Below are 21,072 nucleotides of genomic sequence, written 5' to 3'. Positions count from 1 at the left end.
CATCACGTTATTTAATATTCCCTCAACTGTTAATGGCTTTAATCCGGATTGGGGCTGTTATAACCGTGTGTTCTGATTAGCACCTTTGTATGCGTCTGCCTGCACCTGAGAGGAAGAATCCTGACAGACGCGGTGAAGAGGCATTACAACCTCAGTCAACGCAACACAAAACATGACTCCAATCCCAAAAGCCCCTTCTCCCATTGAACATCAACATTAATCCTATTCCACCGAGGCAGATTCCCCTCGGTGTGGCACTCAGGGGAAGAAAAAAACAAAATTGAGAGAAGGAAGAGAGAGAGAGAGGTGCGTGGGTGTCATGGTTGTGGGAGTAATTGATTACATGATGAGAGATGTATAAAGCCTCATCAGATGGAGAGGATCAGAGCACCACTATACATCTGATAATCATGTAACAGGATTTTCCACACAGCAGATATGAGTATGAGAGATCCTGCAACACATCCACACCCACGTGCTTCACATCACAGCAACAGCCAGTATATCAAACACCCTACGCCTCTTGTGTGTCGCCGTTCTCGTTCGGTTTTGTTGGGAGAAGTCGCGTCTCGAGATGTTCTTTGAGAAGTTGTCAGGCTTTCTTCGAGCTCTCTGTGCTCAGTGAAGCCACTTGTCATCAACATCACAGGGCATTTTTTTATGTAAGAGGTTGTAACAGAGAGAAACTGACACAGGCGCCTCTTCGCAACGGGGTGTCATGCCAACCTGTAGCAAGTCGTCCTATTACTTTGAGCATCTGTCATTGCGAAACTTCTGAGACGGTCACACATTCTTTGACCTGTGTTGCATGCTTGGATGGATCTTTTTAGAATCAATTTTAGGGTGGGTTTTGAAGTAGTCATGCACTCACCTGGTCTTCCTCTCCGCCGCCCTCCTCGTCGTAGTTGAGCACATTCTCTCGGATGTCCTCCCAGCCGTCATGGTGAGCAGAAACGTGATACACCCCCTCCTTCAACCCTTTATAGCTCCGCCAGCGAGTGTACAGGAAAATTCCCAACAGCAGCACTGTGAACACACAGGAAGTAGTTTAAAATAACTTTTAGCAACGATCAAGTTTCACTGGAGACTTTTGCCAGTCCTGCATCACGGCGTCTGTGGAGAGCATATCAGGACATCCCTTACAAAATAGGGGAAATATCTGTAATGCAAAATAATGCAATATATATTTTCATGCCCATATGTACGGGCAGTAAAATTCTGTTTACCGCTGGCCTGGATCATTATACGTAATATAATAGGTTAAAACAGATTTTGATGGATTTAATCCCCCCGCCAGCGTTTATCAGACTTACAAGTTTACAGACTTACAGCACCGTTGTGTGCTTTCTGTCAGAGTTGTACCCCACAGTCTAAGACTTTGAAAACCTCCACACTACTACAATTTACAAGACCACCGAAACTGATCGCAGAACAGGGTGAACTACTTTTAAGTGAGCTTTACTTAAGGAATGAAAGCACATTGCCCGGAGCATCCCTCTGGTAATGTTTCTCCAGCTCTCAGTTTCGATATCAGCGTGATGACTTGCTAGAGATGGCCCTGATTTGCCACAAATACATTATTTTATTGAACGGTGGGGCTTGTGTCAAGTATAGCTCGCTGAATCAATCCTGTTTGGCACCACTCTGACCTTTAGAGTATATTATCTTGCTATCGAATGCCCAATACACTTCAATCTGCCAGCACTCCATTCTATCTATCCCTCGGTCTCCCTACATAAGATGTTTTTATTTAGATATCTTCTCCATTTAACCTCTGCTTTGTGGGTTGTTATTTGTGGTTTTTCGGTCTCTTCTCATTTCCTAATGTTTAGCCCTTTGAGAGATTCTATTTTCTCCATTCTATTGCTTTCAATTCATTAATTCAGTAGGGATAAAGTGTGTGCTTTGCCACGTCGGTTTCAAATGTTTAAGGTCAAACCTTTACAAAAAAGGCCTGTTTGCACAGACATGGGAAACAGACATGTGGCAGAGACAGGTAGAGATAAGCGTTGCGCCCACAAGGTTTCAGAATAGTGCTTGATAACTGCTTTTAGATTCATCTGAAGGATTTGTGTACTTAACCAAAAGCTCTGATGCACAATTACACACTGACATCTTCTAACAGAATGACACACACACATCCAATCCGCAATCTCGCCGGTGACCGTACAGCACACAACTGAGCGTCAAATATCTGCTCTCTTTAAAGATTCGTCACGCCATGTTGCCACCGAAGAAAGGCAGATGCTCGGAGCGAATAGACATTTTTAGCTGTTTTTGTTCTCCGATCAGTGCAATGAGCTGATTCCAAATGTGAGGGCGGAGAGTCTTCTGACTCAAATGTGCCCTTTCTCCGAGCTGAAACTGTTTGTAACATAAACCTGATGCAATTTGCAAACAGACAAGAGTTTTTTGGTGACGGAGGACCGTTTGTGAAATACCATGAAGTTCTGACATATGGCATGTGTTGCAATGCAGCTCTGGTGTGTTTTGTCAAGCTTTGTGAAAGGAAATGACAAGATGTGCAGAAAACCATATGGAGTGTGTCTGTCCAACTGAGATGTCACTTGGGAGAAAAAAATGTGATATACAGAACGTTTTGAGAAATAAGTGGAAAACGCAGACTGAAATTTTGTTCTCACATGTTTGATTAAGAGTCCATTATTAAACTGTCCACCCGACCTGGCACTTCATGAAATTAGACCAAAATGTATATAATTTAGCTGTCGTTCCTTGCCATTTCGATCTCAAAAAAGCCATATTGATCATCGGACCTTAAAAATAAGTAGCTGTGTGCTCCGACTCCACTTCCATCTCCAAATGTGGACTTCAGAGTGATTTCTGAATGCAGCTTGTGTGAGCGAAGCGCTTCTTCATCTGATTTCAGATAAGGCTTCTGTCTGGTGGATGCCTGCTTCATCGATCACATGACCCTCCCATCTGCCCTCTCAGACCCCTCTCAGGACACACAGGACCAGCCTGCCATCCTAATCTAACCACGGAGGACACGATAAACACTGCACTGTAGAATGCCGACATCTCTCTCCTCCACAGTCCACCAAATAAACTTCAAGTATCAATGTGAACATTATGCCGAGTTCACATTGCCCGATTTTCAAAGTCGTTGCATCACTGTTCTCTTCACACTGCATGACTCTCTGGGGTAGCATTCAGTTGCAGCAGTGTTCACATTGAATGATAGATCGGCGACAGGAGATTACAGACTGCATGACTTCACAATAGATCAGAATCGCAGACAAGTGTCTGGTCCGCAAACAACGTTTCACAACTGAACGCACGCGAGAAGTAATATTGGAAGCCATGCTTGCTGATATTGTGGTCTCCTCCCCCTCATTTTGCTTTGTATTTTGCATCCTCATTGGCTGTAGGTCATCACCGATGTATTTTTCAGTCAGAACTTTGATTTTGAGGTCGCCGACAGGTGCATATATTTAGCATGCCAAATATTTCACGGGTGATTGTGACGCCTCGCCCGCTCTCCCAGATCGCGTCTTTGATCATTCACAATGCGTGACTGTCACTCACGTGAACTCACCCCGAAAATCGGGGCAAAAATCATGCAGTCTGAACTTGGTATCACACGACCCAAACAAATGACTGGTTCCCGCTCTCGTATGTTTTCCACTTCAAGCTTTTCAAAGACGGCATAGAGCCTCATTTAAACATCAAGGCTTCGGCCGAACACAAGAACAAAACACGATAAAGATGATTTCACATGGTCATTAGATTTATTGTGTTTCTAAAGAAAAACACAATAAATCAATTCCTGAGCACAACATTCGGTTTTGTTAAGTGAAGTTTATTGTTCAGCCATTTAATATGTGTGATTATTAATTTCGTAGCATTGTCATTCTCCCAAAGAAGCCTCGAATTCCTTCCACGATAATGGAAAGTATGGTGAATAAGTAGGGGATGAGAAAACAGGGAAGCTGAAAAGAACAAATAAAACGCCAGGGAATCAATCAATGTCTTATAATATTTCATTGAACAGTGCTGGATAAAATATAAAGATGTGGACTGTAGATACTGTGGGCAGAATCTCTCTCTCTCTCATGGCATTAAGAACTGAACATTTCTCTAAGTCCATCTCTTTTTACGTGCAGCCATCTATATTTGAAGCTCTTTCTTTTTTGTCAGCGTGCAAAAAGTAAACTCTGACCCTTGTTGAAAACTCCAGCAGTGTTGTTCACCATTACTCAGTTATGTATTTTAGATGCTGATGTCTTTATGAGTCAAAACTACGATAGACTACTCCAAGACTTCCTCGCCAGATAAGCTTTATCAGAACAACCAGCGAGACCACCATAAACCAGCACACAAATATATATATATAATAAATATATATATGGGATTTATTTTGTCCTCATCTTTCCATCTGCACAATATGTTCATCTTTCATCTTGCTCTCTTTGACGTGGCATATCTACTGCCAGCATTTGTAACTGAACACATGAATAAATCAAATTTGTAAACCTCAACATTATTAAACTGCAGCTTTATAAATCTTGGAATATTCAACTCACAAGTCACTTTAATGATAAATTTATGTTTTTGACCTTTTTGGAGCCTTGTAGAAATCATCCACTTTCCCAAATGAGCTTCCTCAAATCTATCTTTTCGTTTCATGGAAGACAGGATGTCATATTGAGTCAGAATGACACGAGGGTGAGTAGTAAAAACAAAATTTTCATTTTAAGGTGAACTAATCCTTTAAATGCTTCAAATCAGAATGACACATCTGACATTTACTGCAACCCATATGAACTCATCTTCAAAGCAGTGTTATTATAGTTTGAGGATTTCACATGTTCAGAAAAGTTTTCAGTATCATCTTAGTTTTCAGTCCTTACAAAACAGCACTTTAAAAAGTTCTGCACCTGTAAGTAAACGTATTGTAGTAAACGTTTTTTAGATTGGATTTAACTCCAATTTAAGCTGTAAGGTAGGAAAGTCTGTGTTAAATTATGAATATCGCTGCTGTCCTTCTGAATCTTTGTATCTCCATATTTTGTGATTTTTTATTGACTGAACAACATCAAAGACCATAAACCGCGGGGGCGGTTCTAGGGTGAGTGGTTATCTGGGGCTTAGCCCAGAGACATTCGTGTCTAAAAACGCATGGAAAATTAAGAGCCACACCATTTATTTCTAAGCGCTCAGGAGGTTGAGCTGTCAAGGCATCTGCTGTTGCTAAGCTACTATGAGCCGTGCTTGCAGTGAAGACAAGAAGGTTCCGGCAAAGAATAAAGGGATTTTCAGCACCTCCACGTCGTGCATGCATGCGCGACCCTTTTGCTCTCTATTTGAGCGCACCTGCCGCATGTCTATATTTAAAATAATGAACTTTTGTCCTTTACTGAAAACATTCGTGGCTTCAGCCCCCTTAGCCCATCCCTGACTATTCGTTTCATAGTTAATCTTTCACTGCTAGTTCATATGCAAGAGACAATGATCTAGCTTTACAGACACAATATAAATGAGGGCTATACTATCTCACACCATAATATTTTTTTCTTTCTTATCGAAAGACACACAAGAACAAACAAGCTTGGCCATAAATATCCTGGGGCCTGACCAGATCAAATAAAGAAAATCCAGCATGTTTGCACTCACTGCAAGATTTCCCTGTAGACTTGAAAAGGGCGCATACTTTGCATACTACACAATAAAGAACTTACTGCCATTTATTCAAAAGGCCACATGACACTTTCCTCACATATACTGTAAATATATCTTAACACCAAAATGATCTCAAAGCCTCAAAAGTCCTCAAAACATTATTTGAATTTTTTTTTAAATTATGATGGACATGATGGCTGTCAGTAGATGTTCCCCTCAGTTCTACACTGGTTAGTTATATTAAGGGGATTCGCAAGCACAGAACAGTGCATACGTCATTTTTTGCGAACAATGTGTACTAAGTACAACACAAATCAGTCTGCTGTAATTTGAAGATATTAAGGTAAATTGAAAGAATAAACCTTTCTCAGTTTTTTAGACACCATGGATTTCTTTCATTAACAAACAATATTTGAATTCATTAGGCACTTCATTAAAAATTACTTGCATTATGACTTGTTTAAAACATCCTTGACAAGATGAGAAAAAAGATTTACTGGCTTTAATTCATACACAAAGTCCATCCTGTATAACTGTAAAGCATATAAGTAAATAAATCCTTGTAATGTAATGCATGTAATAATCCTTCTCTTCCATTTCAACATTACTGGGACTCACTAGATAAAGCTGCTAGATAAAAGTAGATAAAGGCACATTGAAGGGATCCTATATCTATGAAAAACGTCAGAGTCATAGAAAGAGACTGCGAAAGAGCACTGTGAACTGTAAGGTCAGCATCTGCACTGTATGAATTTCAAATCTCCATGTCAGATATACCTATAAAGAAAAACACTGATAATCCAGCCATATGAGTCTATAAACAATGTGTTAAATTTAACCACTGTCATTCTGTTGAATTCTGAAAAAATGTGTAAATCAATTAGGAATGAACGTAAAGCGCTAGTTGATATGATAATGATACTCTAAACCCCTCCATCTATACACTATAAAATCGAGAGGCTCCCATACATCCTATGTTAAACATTCTATTCAAGATTTGATAAGAAAGAGAGGAACAGAGAAATACGCCTTATATTGCAAATAGACCTTATTTTTTAGAGGCCTCTTAAAGGTCCAGTATGTAATTTTTTGGAGAATCAATTGACAGAAATGTATTATATGTAATATATTATTATGTAATATATAATTATATGTCTTCAGAGGTGTATGAAGACCCTACATAATGAAGCGTTATTTTTTTATTATATTAAGATGAGCTATTTCTATCTACACACATTGCAGGTTCCCTTAATTGAAATTCACCATGTTGTTTCTATGGATAAACTGCTATACAAAGCGCAATTCGTGAATTTGTTATCTCCTTCAGTAAAAGAAGCGAAAATGTGACGACTTCTTAATGATGTGTCAGCCACCGTAGTGCTTCGAAAGGTAGGGGTTGAGTGAGCCTTTGGTTGCAATTTGCAACCTCACCGCTAGATGCCGCTAAATGTCATATACTTGACCTTTGACATCCTAAAAATAAGGGGTCACACTTTAATATTGGGGGAAAATCTCGCTATTAACAAGTCATTAACTACGACTTTGCCAAATAAACTCTTAATTTGTTGCTTATTAATTGTTAGTAAGGTCTTTGTAAAAAAATAGGTATTGGGTAGGATTAGGGATGTAGAATAAGGTCGTGCAGAATATGTGCTTTATAAATACTAATAAACAGCTAAAACATGAATAATAAGCATGCTAATGACAACTACTTAAGAGTGAGAATTGCCCCCTATACTGAATTGTTACCAAATAAGAACACATACTTCTCCTTGTCGGCTGCCTGTGATGTCATAGCTCACAGTAAACAACAAGGAAACGTTTATGTGATGCCAATTTACATTCAGGTAACTGGGACAAGAAAACCTGGAAGGCAAAGATGGCAGGGTTCTTATGTTGTTCTTCCAGGGAAGTCATGCAACAGAGAGATGTGAATGCACTCACAGACCTCCTTCACTGTAACCATATATACCCACAAGCCTTCATACCCAGAGGAATACTTCTGCCAACTCCAAACTAAAATAACAAAGGATTACAGAGTATAAAATAAACATAAACAGGTAAAAAAGTGTTCTCCTCCTTCCAGCAGCGGCAGTGTTGGAAGTAAAAGTGGATTTTGTACAGAAAACACACCCACGTGGTCTCTTAAACACCACAATATCAAAATAAAGCCACAAAAGAAGTATCCAGCAGTACAATCCCAATCCTTCCCCTCCAAATCCTTCCCCTCACTTCATCTCTCGCGTCTGCTCGTGGGGTTCAGCGGATAAAACTTTTCCTCTTTGCTGTTCCTGTGGTGATGTGTTAGTCAGCAGGGGGTTACGTTTCTGTGGACAGGAGTCAGGGCTTGGATGCTTAGGTGGAGGCGCAGCGTTAGCACGCTGCACTAAACCTATTAACTGCCTTACAGAAAAAAATCGTCTTAACGCTGCGCCCAAGCCTTTCATCTGCCGGTGTATCGAGATAGCTTGTGCCTTTTATTTCTTGGACTCTTCCTTCGCCCCGGTTTGGATTCGCTTCAGCGAAACAGGATAGAGTGCAGAAAAACAATGAGGAAATAAAGACGCCAGGGAGGAAGGTGGATATAAACATTACAAGCTACTTAAATTCTGTCGGGGACGTCCGGGACCATTGAAATTCTGCCCAAAACCCTAGTGCATTGATCTCAATTTCCACCCTGGCTTGGGTAAACAGCACAATGTGTGCCTACAAATCAAGTAATTAACACTTTAAAAAGCAACTGGAGCTGAGAATGATTAAGGTCATGTCAAACCTATAATGAAACAAAACTGTGAGAGGAGGAAAAAGATTGTTTGGTTCCCTTTGGCCCTGCTGAACGCAGCTATGCAGGCAGATGAGGACGGCGGAACGAAGGAAGTTATTGGCACTTTCACCTGTCAGAATCGCTGATTATGAAGGCTGCGGCTTATAGACAATGTGAGGAAAAATGCAACACAGTGGAACGCTGAAAGAACCTTGGCGAGGAATATATACCTGACTCTTAACAGCTTTTACATAAATATTGCAGAAGACGTATGAATAAACACATGGCGTACAATCACGATATGAGAATGCGTGAACCATCTAAATAAGTTTAAACAATTTATGAGGTTCATAAGTTCAGGAAGAGCACAGTTAATATTAAAGCAATCAAAACACAGGGCTTACCCAATAATCGATGCCGCCCACTAAAAGTTATATTTTGCAGAAGAACAATAATGACTGTAATCGTTGGTCGACAATGAGAGATATTTTACTATTTAACAAAGTGTTCTGCCCTTTGTATTAAGCTGTGCGTGAAAAGTGTAAACATCAACAAATGCGCTTTGTGAATTTATGATTAGGCATTGATTAAATTATTCCTAAGTAACAACTCGCATAAACCCACATAACAATTTTGTGTTGGCCCAGCTCCGGCCCACACCAATACTTTTCCCTCGGCCCACATACAACATTGAATGACGGCCCTAGGGTGGCCCAGATCCAAATTACAGACCATGACCAGATATGGGCCGCAACTGGTCCGAGCCTCCGCCAATTAATAAGCCATAACTGGCCCTGAACTGGCCCAGAGTAGGTTTTAATACTGGGTGCCGTATCGTAGCCAGAAGTAAACCAGATCAATGCTGGCTTTTAAAAAGAGACCCCCAAATTTAGCCATAGAACAGCCTATGATTGCCAAAATCATGTGAAAAAATAACTTCCAATACCTGAATTGTTTTTCAATAAACATTTTTTATTTACAAATAAAAATAAAGTGAACACATTGTGTTGAACATATTTTTATGTAAAACGGAAACCTTTAGACTTTAAATGAACAGTACCTTAACACTTGAAAAAATGAAACCGAATACGGACTAAATGAAAACGTTATAAACCAAAGAAAGACAAAATTAAACTTTATAAACAACATAACACATAACTGCGTGTGTGCACATGAAAAGGAAATGAATGTATTTCGTATGTGTTCGCACGCATAAGCTATTGAGGCTCTAAATGAGAGGCACAGCTATTTATCATCTCCTTTCTCTTCAGCCGTTCTCTTCTTCCTCCATCCCAATCCGGAGCAAGCTGAAGCCATCTCTGGATATGACCGTTTTTTTTGTTAGGGAATTTTTCTCACCGCAGCTGAAAGACATACATAATTATTAAATATAGTTTTGGTAATTTAAAAAAAAAAAATTCAGTTCATCGTTTAAAAAATGTTTAAGTGTGGAAACTATGGTGTAAATAAAATAACGGATAATGCACATTAAGTAAATGCAATAAAAGGTGTAACAATTTTTTATTCATATTATTTAAATACTTTAAACAATCCCTAATGTACTTTTTTAGATAAAAATTAAAATGAACATAACCTATAAACAGCATTATTTAATCTTAAGAAATAATTAGAGGGATTAATCCGCCTGTAGTTGTTCCAAGCATGTATACATTTCTTTGTTCTGTTGAACAGAAAGAGAGATATTTTGGAATAATGTTAGCAACCAGCTGTTCTGAAGCACCATTGACTGACATAGTAGGAAAAATGTAAAATGTAATCAAAAGTTCCCCAGAACTGTTTGTTTTCCTACATTACTCAAAATATCTTCTTTTGTGTTCAACAGAACCAAAAAATGAAATGTTTTTCCTACTACGGTGCTTCAGAACTGTTAGTTGTTAACATTATTCCAAAATATCTCTCTTTGTGTTCAACCGAATAAAGACATTTATACATGTTTGAAACAACTAGAGGGTGAGTAAATCAGACAGAACTTTCATTTTAAATGTCCATTACAATTTGTGACCCTGTCTGTGAAATCTAATTCTGAGAGAATGAGTATCAAAGTGTGATTTCAGTCATTCATTTCAATATGATTTAGATCTTTGACAAGGCCATAGTCAGTCAATATTTAATGCATCAACATTATATTTTCACATAATGTTATGTACATTATGTTATGATTTTAGGTCCAAAACAACTTCAGCTGGGTTTTCAAAGGCAGGGTCACATGTTTTAGAAAAACAATTTAAAAGGATTAATGCAATTTATACACAATTAGTACAGAGCACAGTGCTCTTGATTATTGATGATATTAAGCAGAAGAGCTGCAAATAAGTTTTATATTGAAAACTTATTAAAATCCATATAAAACCAAGCACACAATCTCATATTTATTAAAGATATTTTTTAGAGATATAAATATACACTTACAAGTGTCAAGAAAAAGTTGAGGATTTAGTGGTCCTTTTGGGTCATGGCCAATGTTCCTCCTCTGAAATGGGTCAGCAGCTTATCTGTAGCTGGACTGGAGGAGTTCAGTCTCGCTGATGGTGGATTGGAGGACTTCTGCCAAATTAATTCAAAAATTAGGTCAAATATTAAGTGAATAATCCCATGTCAAAGATGTATATCATAAAGATGGAAACCAATTTTAAAGCTCATATTATCTAAGAAGTAGATTTTCATTAACAGTTTAGCCATTCCAGAATATAATGTGTTTAAGGATCCCTAATTAGTGATGTCTAAAACAATAAAGGACATTAATGAGTGCCATTCACTTGTATATAACATGCAGACACTTGAGCAGTTACAAATTAAGAGATTTATACATTTATAATCAGATACATTTTGAAATTATTGTATGTGTTATTTCATGTGAATACATTTTTAAATGAATATGTATCATGATTATATTGTATAAATCCTGACAAACAAGTAATACATTTTTAAACTATATAGTAAAACAAAGGTTAAACGTTTTAAATCAATACATTTAGTGGTTCCAAATGCCCCTATGCAGGCTGATTATCTTAATATTTGTAAGCATAAATAATAGAAAAACATTGATCCTGTTGCATATTAAAATATCAGATGCAAAACCCTCTAAGAAATCCTCAGTCAACCTACGTTACTCAAATTATTTTGCTTCAAACCCCACTAAATAACACACTCTGGCTCTGAAAATACACGGAGTCTGATAAAATTACTCGTTTAAGAAAATTGTACCAATTAACAACAACAGCACCGACCACACTTACCTAAAAACAGCCGTTGAAGAAGAGACGAGAAGAATCCTGGGCGGGAATATAGTTTTCGAATCCAAAGTATCCCGTGAACCTGACTCAAATCAACCAATCAGATGACAAAGAAGCTGTCGTGATCATGTAAATCGCGCCAAAACAATTAACCAGCCAATGGATGAACTGATCCAGATGCAAACGGGTTGAAAACTTGGTGGGAGGAGTCGGAGTTCTGCGCACGCGCATAGACTGCACATTTGATTTAATTGCCAACCGCCACTGATTCGTCTGAGGTAAGCAATGTGTTTTGAGTTTACACAGTTCCTTATACTAAAATATAAAATAAGAACCAACTTGTTGTTCTTATACTGTTCTGGGTTTTGAAACGTTCTTGCATTATAATCTTGTAATTTATTGTCGTGATAGCACACGGTCTGTCTGATGTGGAAAATGTTGAAAGGCCACATGCAGCATCGATAAAGTGTAAAGCATAATTTAAGATAGGCGTTTGGCTATTTCAATGCTCGAGGTAGATGCGATGGTTTATTACAGCAAATAGCAAACAATAGCAAATAGCAAACAATTACTAAATCTTACTAAAACTTACAACAACACATGAGCTCATATATGTAAATAAAACGTTTATTTGTTAAAAAGCAGCAAAAAGTAAGTAATGAAATAAGAACAAAAAATAATTAGAACAGAGACAAATGATGTAAACAGTATGTTATATCTAGATCTGAAAGTTATTTAAGCGTTCATTAGTTGAACTTTATATTCACTGTTATTAAATGTACAGACTGCTATAAACGGAGGCAGTCACTGTTGTGCTTAACATATGTCTTTTGAGTGTTGTTGAATTCTTATAATTTCTGACTGTGATTGAATGTAAAAAACATTATTGTTCTTATCTAATCTTTAATGGTTTCAGGTTGTGTCTGAACATCCCCTTTATCAGAGTGTTCTGGTGCACTTGCTTTGCATGCCGTGCTTTTCCTGTACCACTGTAGGTGAGGAAGATATTAAAAATCCTTCAAATGCTAATGTTGTTTGGCCAACAACCCTCTGACACGGTTGTGTGTTTCAAAAGTTTTTTTTAGCACATGTGCTGTGTATAAATGTTCTAATCTGTTAACATGGCTGCTGAAAAACAATATGTGACTACAGGAACTATTGGAATTCAAATTATTAGAAGCTTATGTTAACAGATGTCCCAATGTGTGTACCGTGATGTCATAAACAACTAGTTGTTCAGTTTTGTTCCATACACACTGATTGGATATTTTATTCAGGTGGAATATTTTACAAAGAGAATTGTTGTGTTGTTGTACAATAAATTGAATATTATTGCCACATGAGTTTGTGAGTGAATGGATTTGTAATGGGTATGAATTGTTTGATTTTTCTTGCAGGTCTTTTTTTTTCTGTGAGACCCAGCTGAAGATATCAAGAGCTCAGATGTTGGCCTACAGTTCATTACACTGACTTCTTTGATGTTCCCTGAAAGACTGACTACTACCATTTCATTAAGCTAAACCGAGAACCTGTGACAGTTTGTGGAGTTTGAATTTAAAGTCACACATGTCTATCAATAAATTGAATGTTTTGTCATGAGCTGCTGTTTTCTATTTGTCTTTCACAACATCACTTTTACCTTTTCAAAGTCTTGCAGTTTGTGTTTACATTGTGTTAGCATATTTTTTTATTGGCTCAATGTTTGTTATACAAAGTAAAACATTTTTTTTGCTATTAAACATATTTTTGTGGGCGTATTATTCATTGTTATGTGTATTTCACAAATATACTTATATATTTGCTATTTATATATTTGCTCCAAAATTAGATTTATTTTCAAGTGTTGGTTTATTTTGATTTAGGCCATAAAACTAAAAAGTACAATAAAATGTGAAAACATAATAAAAACTTTTCTCTTTATTTAAATCGTTAACTCATTTTGAAATTATTTTGATTATGATATTTCACTTCACTGATACCTTATTAACCTATTCTGTAACTGATACCTTAAATATAGCTCAGCACACTGCTATACTGCAAGCTTGTTCCCTGCTGAAAAACAATAGAACCTAAAAAAATTCTTAAGATTTCCATTAAAATACCATCATGAACCAATAGCCTTTTCTATTAAAACCACAATCTATGTAACCTACGAAAATAATTAGTTGTATGACAAAGCATTAAATAGACAAAAATATGTGCAAGTGTTTTTTAAGGCCAGGTTACTTTAAAAAAGAATCAGCCTGAAGTACTTTTAATAGACAGAGTGCTGCTTTACTTGATATTTCAACATTTTAGTAGAACAGGCTGAGCGGAGTTAACCAAATCTGCCTGTAACCTGTTGCCAAAATGTACAAGGTAAAACATGTTTAAATGTAACCGTGCAATAATTGTGAATTACACAATGTCAAATGTGGCCTACAATCGCTAGACTGATCTGGGCCACAGACCTAATATCAACAATTGGTCCAACACCTCCATCCACAATCGGCCCAATTATTGTTTGCCGTCATGGATCCAGTACCATCACTGCCGCACATGGCCCACACTCGGCTGACTTGTTGCATGCCAGTGCCAGCAGTGCGCCAGCAGTGCCATTCTGAGGCCACATTCGGGCCGAGTCTGTCTGCTATGTGGGAAGTACATCAATGTAGCGTCTCACATAATAATTGTTTTTGTTATGATTACCAGTGCCATTTGTTGCAGGCTACAAGCTTGTTAAATGTAGCTCGATACAAATATTGGAGAAGACTTGCCAAACAAAAACATTAAGTGACAGTTTACTCAAAATGTGAAAAAGAATTACTCCCCTTTATGTCTTTCAAAAATCAAGGGTCTATTCCTCACGCAAAATTATTATAGGGATTTCAAAGACTTATAGTGCATGAGATTAATATATTACATATATGTTTTGCCAATTTTGTATTCCACAAAAGAAACCAGTCATCTGGGTTTAGAATAACATTTCATATTTGAGTGGACTATTCAAGCATCACCAGAGGTACATTAGCACATTAATGGATATAGTTACCTAGCAGGGCCATGAAACAGATGCATATGGCAAAGAGCGAGCTGAAACTGAGTCCCACGTCATCCCGGTAGATGGCCAGCGTCACCTCACAGTGCCGACCGCGGTAACCCTCTGGACAGTGACAGGTGAATTTGGAGGGAGACTGTGCCACACAGGTGCCTCGGTGACATGGGCGGCTGGCACACAGCGTATACACGCAGAACTTTCCTGTGGAGTTTGCCTTGACCATGTGACCCGATGGACACCTGGGATTGGAGAAGCCCATATGTTTACATGTTTCTCATTAAACAAATGGTAATACATTTCCTAAAACACATTTTATAATCTGTTAGCTCAGTCAATAAATTGACTCAATAAATGTAGTTAAAGGGATAGTTCACCCAAAAATGAAAATTCTGTCATGAATTACTCACTCTCTAGTTGTTCTGTACAAATGTCTTTGTTTGGTTTGACACAGAGAAAAATATTTGAACGAATGCTTGTAAACAAACAGTTCTTGGACCCCATTGACAACCATAGTAGGGAAAAGTGCCCCAGAACTGTTTCCTCCCCTACTTTCTTCAAAATATCTTATGTCTAACAGAACAAAATAAAAACGTACAATCTTAATCAATGGTGTTCATCTGAACAAAGAAATTTATACAGATTTGGAACAACTTGAAGGTGAATAAATGCGGGCATTGCAGTCAGAGAAGAGAACAGACTGGTTCATGGTGAGGAGTAACAAACACATATCATGCTTGCCTATCAGCCTTCAGATTCAGGGGTGTTTAGAGACAACCCCGGGGCCAAGTTGCATCAAAGGCTTAGCTAAGTAGACTCCCTATAACGTGTGTGTCTGGGGTTCTTGCATAGTGAGGATTAGAGAAGGCTTAAGAGCATTGAATTTAAGCTTGTTTACAGATGAATGTGTACGTGATGAGAGACAGATGCCCTGTTTACTCCTGTTTTTGCATCCGGGTGATCTGATCATATGTGGTCAAATAAATGCAACTGAACTGCTAAAATAAAGCAATGGTTCAAACTATTGACCGTTTTTCCTCATTAATGTGCATAACTAAATAATTGACATAAAGTAACATAAACGGCATACATCATCACTAAACCGACCAATAAGAATGGATACTCAAATAATGTAACGACACTTTAGTGTGCCATGAAACTTTATCCAGATAAGTGTAGCAAAATGGAAACATTGACATTTATCCATATATAGAATTAATGTATATGTTTGTGTACCTGCACTCATGAATTCTCCACAGATCCACACACGTGAATGGGGGGCTGCATTGATTTTTCCTGCAGGAATCAGAGGAACAGCCCAAAGATACACCCTGAGAACTGACCACCGACACCCCCTCTCTGGGCTGACCATCTAGAGGAATAAACCGCCCACTGAGTCTCAGGTCCCGCATACAGCCTGTGCCAATGAGAGAATAAAAAACGAGATGTTATATTTTCTTCCGCTCTTCAAATCACATTCGTACTGTATATGTTGTATCCATTTTTGTATATAAATACTGAAAATGTTTTGGCGTCACTGTAAATGTTGATAAGCATGCCAATAAAGCTTTTTTGAGAGAGACTGTGGGAAAAGACAATGCTTTCACACGAATGCAAATATGACATTAACTGCGAATCCGCCTCTTATCATGTATGCTTACACTCTCTCGCTATATAAACTGAGCCCGACATGACGACCGCATCTAACAATGTCCTCAGCTTTCAAGAAAAGAGCTTTTAGAGTCCATTTAATAAATACACAAAGTAAGCGCCCGGGGCTAACCAGTTCAGCCCTACGTGTGCTGTGTGCAACGCAGCTCTTCCTCTCTTTTATGTCACATGTCTCTGTCTCCTTTCCTTTCCTTCATGCTAGCTGTGCCTCCATCTACAGCGAAGGTGCATTTGAAGCCATTATAAATTAATCACCACAATTAATTTTTCATTATTACCAATAGAATACTGTATAATCATGACAGATTACAGGAACGGTGCTATGAATGATAAAGCTCTGCAGATTTGTATGGCACACTCCACACAGCGTGTGATGTGGAAACTGTAAGTTCTTTCACTGGGTGAAGTTAAATTGGATTTAGTGCTAAAATGCCAGTCTGCTTCGCAGCGCTCCAATATATCGGAGCAATTGAATTCCTGACCATGGGACACAGCACTTTTGTTTGCTCGAAATGTCATGCTAAAGTGTTCCATTCACAATTTGACATATTGACTGTTTCGTTTATTGTAGCCGATTTATTTATGGTGAGCATATCTGAAGAAGCCAAACATACTTCAAAACAACTTTAAAACAATGGGAAGCAAACATGGCTTATTTATAATTCCGTTTTAAAAGAAAACATATCGTGTAGTAGTTTTTCTTTCCATTTTACTCACAAGATAATTCTCGCTCTTCTTTCTGCCAGTATGAGACCACAGTGAAAATCGGTCATCTTAAATCTAATTTAAATCTACAGCCACATGGCCACAGCCACTTTAAAGCTGTCATGAACTGGCCATGTTTATTGTTTTATACTGTTGTACTGTCTTTTGCATGGTTTTAGTACTATTCACACGGAATTACTATTATCTGGGGACCTCGTGTGATTTAGAAATTACCTCCCCACATCTGTATTTCATGCGACACATTCGCATGGGATAAGTGAAGCCTGTGATTTTACTCACATTTACTGTCTTATTTCCCGGATGTGATGGCAAGGCTTTGCGTATAGTTTGTATAGCCTATAGTTGTATGCTGTTTAATGATATCCTTACCTGTCAGCATTTGAGACCCATGATCGCGAAGCGGACAGAAGATCACTGTGAGCGTGGGTCTCAAATGTTACGAGAGTTTCCATGACAAATAAACAAACAGGAGACTCCTGTCCAAAACGACAGTGTCTTATGACTATATGACCCAACACCCGAAATTATATCAAAACACTTCAAACCAGCCTCCACTATTGGCAAACGGTGGATAAAACCTTGAAAAATGATATATGAGCCCGCCAAATCACAGAGATGCCGATTCGCATGGGACCTCTGTGTTGGGCAAAATATAGTAATATAGTAAATTTGTGCGGCAATTTTTTCTTTACAAATTACAGACATGGTCGATTCACACAGGATTAAGAGGATTAACCTTTGGATATAGTTTTACCTTAAAGCAATTATTACAAATGACTAGAGGTCCCCAGGTAAAACTATTCCCGTGTGAATAGGGCTATTAGGGCATATAAAGTTTTACTCACATAAGATTGTTGAGCCTATCGGGTCCAATATTGACAGCACAGCACAGCTTTTTTATTTTAGTCTCGCCGCAAATCCAGCGTCTGTCTGTGCCTTGTTCAAAAAGGAATCCGCGGTGAAATGAAACGAACAAACGCTCAATGTTTTACCCACGTGGGCTGGAACGTCTTTAAAAATAAAATTCAACCACGCATTATTTATTTCGGAATCCTAAGGAAGGATATGCAGCGACTGTGTTCTTCCACAACCAGTCACTGACTGAACAATATTTTGCAATCTTTAACGGCATGTTTATTGCTTGCTCACTCTATCTGGTTCCGTGCGAACCAGTGGGCATGGCTAGAGAAGTAGTCTTTAATATCCTTCTGTGGAGGCGATGTTCAACCTGTCATAGATAGGTGCATTCCAGGACCCGCTTGAATACAATTCCCTCTTATATAACAAAAGCTTGGGTTAAAATTGATGTCTGAATTCATGCCTCCTTTAAGAGATCATTTCAACATCATTTTGCAGTTTTTCTGAATTTACTATTTATAGTTATGTATAGGGGTTTCATTCGGTGAAGTACTAATAACATTTTCCCCAAATTTCAGATAAAAATGGTATCTTTTTGCATTTATTTGTAGAAAATGATAACTGGAGAAACAGTTAAAAAAAGAACTGCTTTGTATTTTTTCAGACCTCAAATACTATAAAGAAACCAAGTTCATTCATAGTCACTTTTAAGCAATACAAAAGTTATATTGTTAACATGTATTTAGGAATTTATCAAAAAATATTTTTTCTGTGATATCCTTGATTTTGTTAACAGTTTTCATGTGTCTTGTCTTTCACATTGATGTTTGTTGACTTGATGTCACTCCTAAGGTTTGGTTTTGTTAAAATTTAACAGACACTGGACTCTGTTTGTATCAAGTTCACTACTATGTTCAAAATATCAATTTTAGCATCTAGTGAAGCATAAAAGACACTCATTGGAACATGCAGGAATAACATTAACCATGAGAAAATTGTGAAATTAAAATATTGGAGTCCGTGCTGTCATTAAAACAAAAGAAGAGCTAACAACACAATTGAGCTATCAGGACTCAACCCAATGACCTTGGGCCTTCTAGCATCACGCTCCACAAAACACACTTGTACCTCACCTTGGAAACTCTTGTTGTGTCCCGAGGGGAATGAGTTGCCCAGCATCACCAAGGCTGGATCGATAACAATCTCCCGACTGCGACCTGGCGAGCCCGTGACCTCCCTTCTTCCACCGCCGCCATCCACACGCAGGGTCAACTCATTGTCGTGGCGATCTAAGTGAACATCGTGCCACTCGCCGTTGTCTACACGATACGAGGGCATCGTCAGGTTGAAGTCCCCATCGCCGAGGTTGTAGAAGACGTTTAACAGACCCTGGTAGATCTGCAAAGTGGAAAGAGATAGAGCACACAATCGAATACTGTTAGGGAATAAATTCAATTTTCGTATTATCTGCGGAATCTGGAGAAAATAAAGTGGCGGAGACAAAGAACAAATAAGAATATAATTAAAATTATGAAAACAGTGAGAGCGAGGAAGAGAGGGAGGCAGTATGTGATGAAACAGAAACCACCGGGGACTGAGACATCAGACAGGGTCAGGATCTGATAAGACTCTACTGAGCACTAACAGAATTAAACATATCAGGCCTTTAATTGGAGACGGGGGGAGCAGGGAATTCAATGTGGTGTCAATTTGATTTGCCACTGTATTTTTATGCTCCCTCTCCTATTCTCTGGTGGTCAGCTAAGAGACTTTCCTTTCCTCTCTCTTTCCCTTTGTGTGTGTTTTATACACTCCTCAATCCGGTCACTTTTTTATTAATCAAATGTTTCACAGACAAGTATTAATATTTATGAATGCATGTTAGATGAAAAGCACTTAATATCAGAGACTGCAGTTATGTGCACGGAGTCGTCCAACGTATTGGAAATGTATTTGCCGTCTTATTTTTAACAGTTTAATAACCGATTCAACTGGTCTTTTTACTTCTCGAGGAAAAGCTTGTAACTCTACCTCTGGAAAAAGGTAAAATCACTGGTTGGCAAAGTGGGTTTGTTTATGACACACAAAGTGGTCGGGCACCTCCTGCTCTTGAAGGCTTCAATCTTTATTCTAATCTCTGAGTCTTTCTGCATGTGTCCCAGAGAGCACAATTTACAGCCCAGTTTTGGACGCTGGCTTTGTGGGGATGTAAAAGGAGGACTAATCAATGCAATGATGCAAGAGGCGGTTCAACTTTCTACAACAGTAAGCCGTTTGTGAACTTCTCACCTTTCTTCTCTTCCATACAGCATTATTACTTTACCTGCCATATGGTTTGAGGGATTATGCTTAAACTTGCTGTTCTCAAAATTCTCACTCTCTTCCGCACCCCTTCATAAATCCTTCAACCATCTCCATCTAGTGATCCAGAAACTAAAGTCATCGACAGCAGCAGCAGCAGGTGGCCATCTGGCCAGTTGCATGTTTCATAATTAAAGGGCATTTAACCATGCATCATAGGCTTAGGCTAAAGTACAAACTGTTAAGTATGCCTGGGTTGCTCAAACACCTTTTCATATTTCATTATGTGGTGGAAAATATTTTGTGACATCAATCAATATCAAGTCAAAATCTCGGCAACCTTCACATAAATCATTTCTGGTTATATTTAATGAAGCAGCAGAAGCCTGTAACCTTTGCCATTTTATCTTTTCTCGTTATTACTGTGCCTTATATATTTTCTATATACAGTATATCCCTTACATTCTTTATTCCTTAATTATGTTAAAGTAAACGTTGTTATGGTTTGTGTGTGGAATACTAAAGTGCAGTGTTGAGAGTACTAATATAACGTTAACCTTTTTTTTATAGGGCCGTTTACTGTTCTAAAAAAAGTGACAATTAAAAATGAAAAAAACATGCAAAAAACAGACTGCTCAATTAAACGGTGTAAAAAAACACTAAGGTAAACCTATTTTCTTTTGAGACTCAGTTTATGTGTGTTGTGTGGCGATATGCAGTTGGTCACACGATCGGTTGGTCTTCTGTTTACTAGCCCACTTCCATCATAATTGAACAATGTTTGTCTTTTCACTCAACTCATATCAAATTGATAAATGATTCCT

At 38.2% G+C, this 21,072-nt stretch overlaps 1 protein-coding gene and 2 long non-coding RNA genes across 4 annotated transcripts in view; 1 reads left to right on the top strand and 2 right to left on the bottom strand.

Annotated features, from left to right (window-relative positions):
• Positions 1–21,072, bottom strand: part of si:ch211-186j3.6 (neural-cadherin) — a 203,913-nt gene that overhangs the window by 2,882 nt on the left and 179,959 nt on the right. Inside the window, exons 29-32 of the mRNA XM_056750824.1 lie at positions 19,081–19,345; positions 15,929–16,109; positions 14,690–14,934; positions 872–1,026 (exon numbers count right to left, since the gene is read on the bottom strand). Of these exons, the coding sequence (XP_056606802.1) occupies positions 872–1,026; positions 14,690–14,934; positions 15,929–16,109; positions 19,081–19,345 (846 nt within the window). The remainder of the gene's footprint in view (positions 1–871; positions 1,027–14,689; positions 14,935–15,928; positions 16,110–19,080; positions 19,346–21,072) is intronic.
• Positions 9,356–11,800, bottom strand: LOC130424874 (uncharacterized). 2 transcript variants are annotated; one of them, XR_008906994.1, is made up of 3 exons: positions 11,662–11,800; positions 10,835–10,969; positions 9,356–9,768 (listed from the first exon to the last, which is right to left on the bottom strand). It is a non-coding gene; the product is annotated as an uncharacterized LOC130424874 (long non-coding RNA). The 2 variants fall into 2 exon arrangements; XR_008906993.1 differs by lacking the exon at positions 11,662–11,800 and having other exon boundaries at positions 10,835–11,631.
• Positions 11,954–13,257, top strand: LOC130424867 (uncharacterized). The gene is made up of 2 exons (XR_008906992.1): positions 11,954–12,653; positions 13,056–13,257. It is a non-coding gene; the product is annotated as an uncharacterized LOC130424867 (long non-coding RNA).

This window comes from Triplophysa dalaica, chromosome 1, assembly GCF_015846415.1.
Source record: "Triplophysa dalaica isolate WHDGS20190420 chromosome 1, ASM1584641v1, whole genome shotgun sequence".
NCBI lineage: Eukaryota > Metazoa > Chordata > Actinopteri > Cypriniformes > Nemacheilidae > Triplophysa > Triplophysa dalaica.
This window is presented reverse-complemented; position numbering and strand designations above follow the sequence as displayed.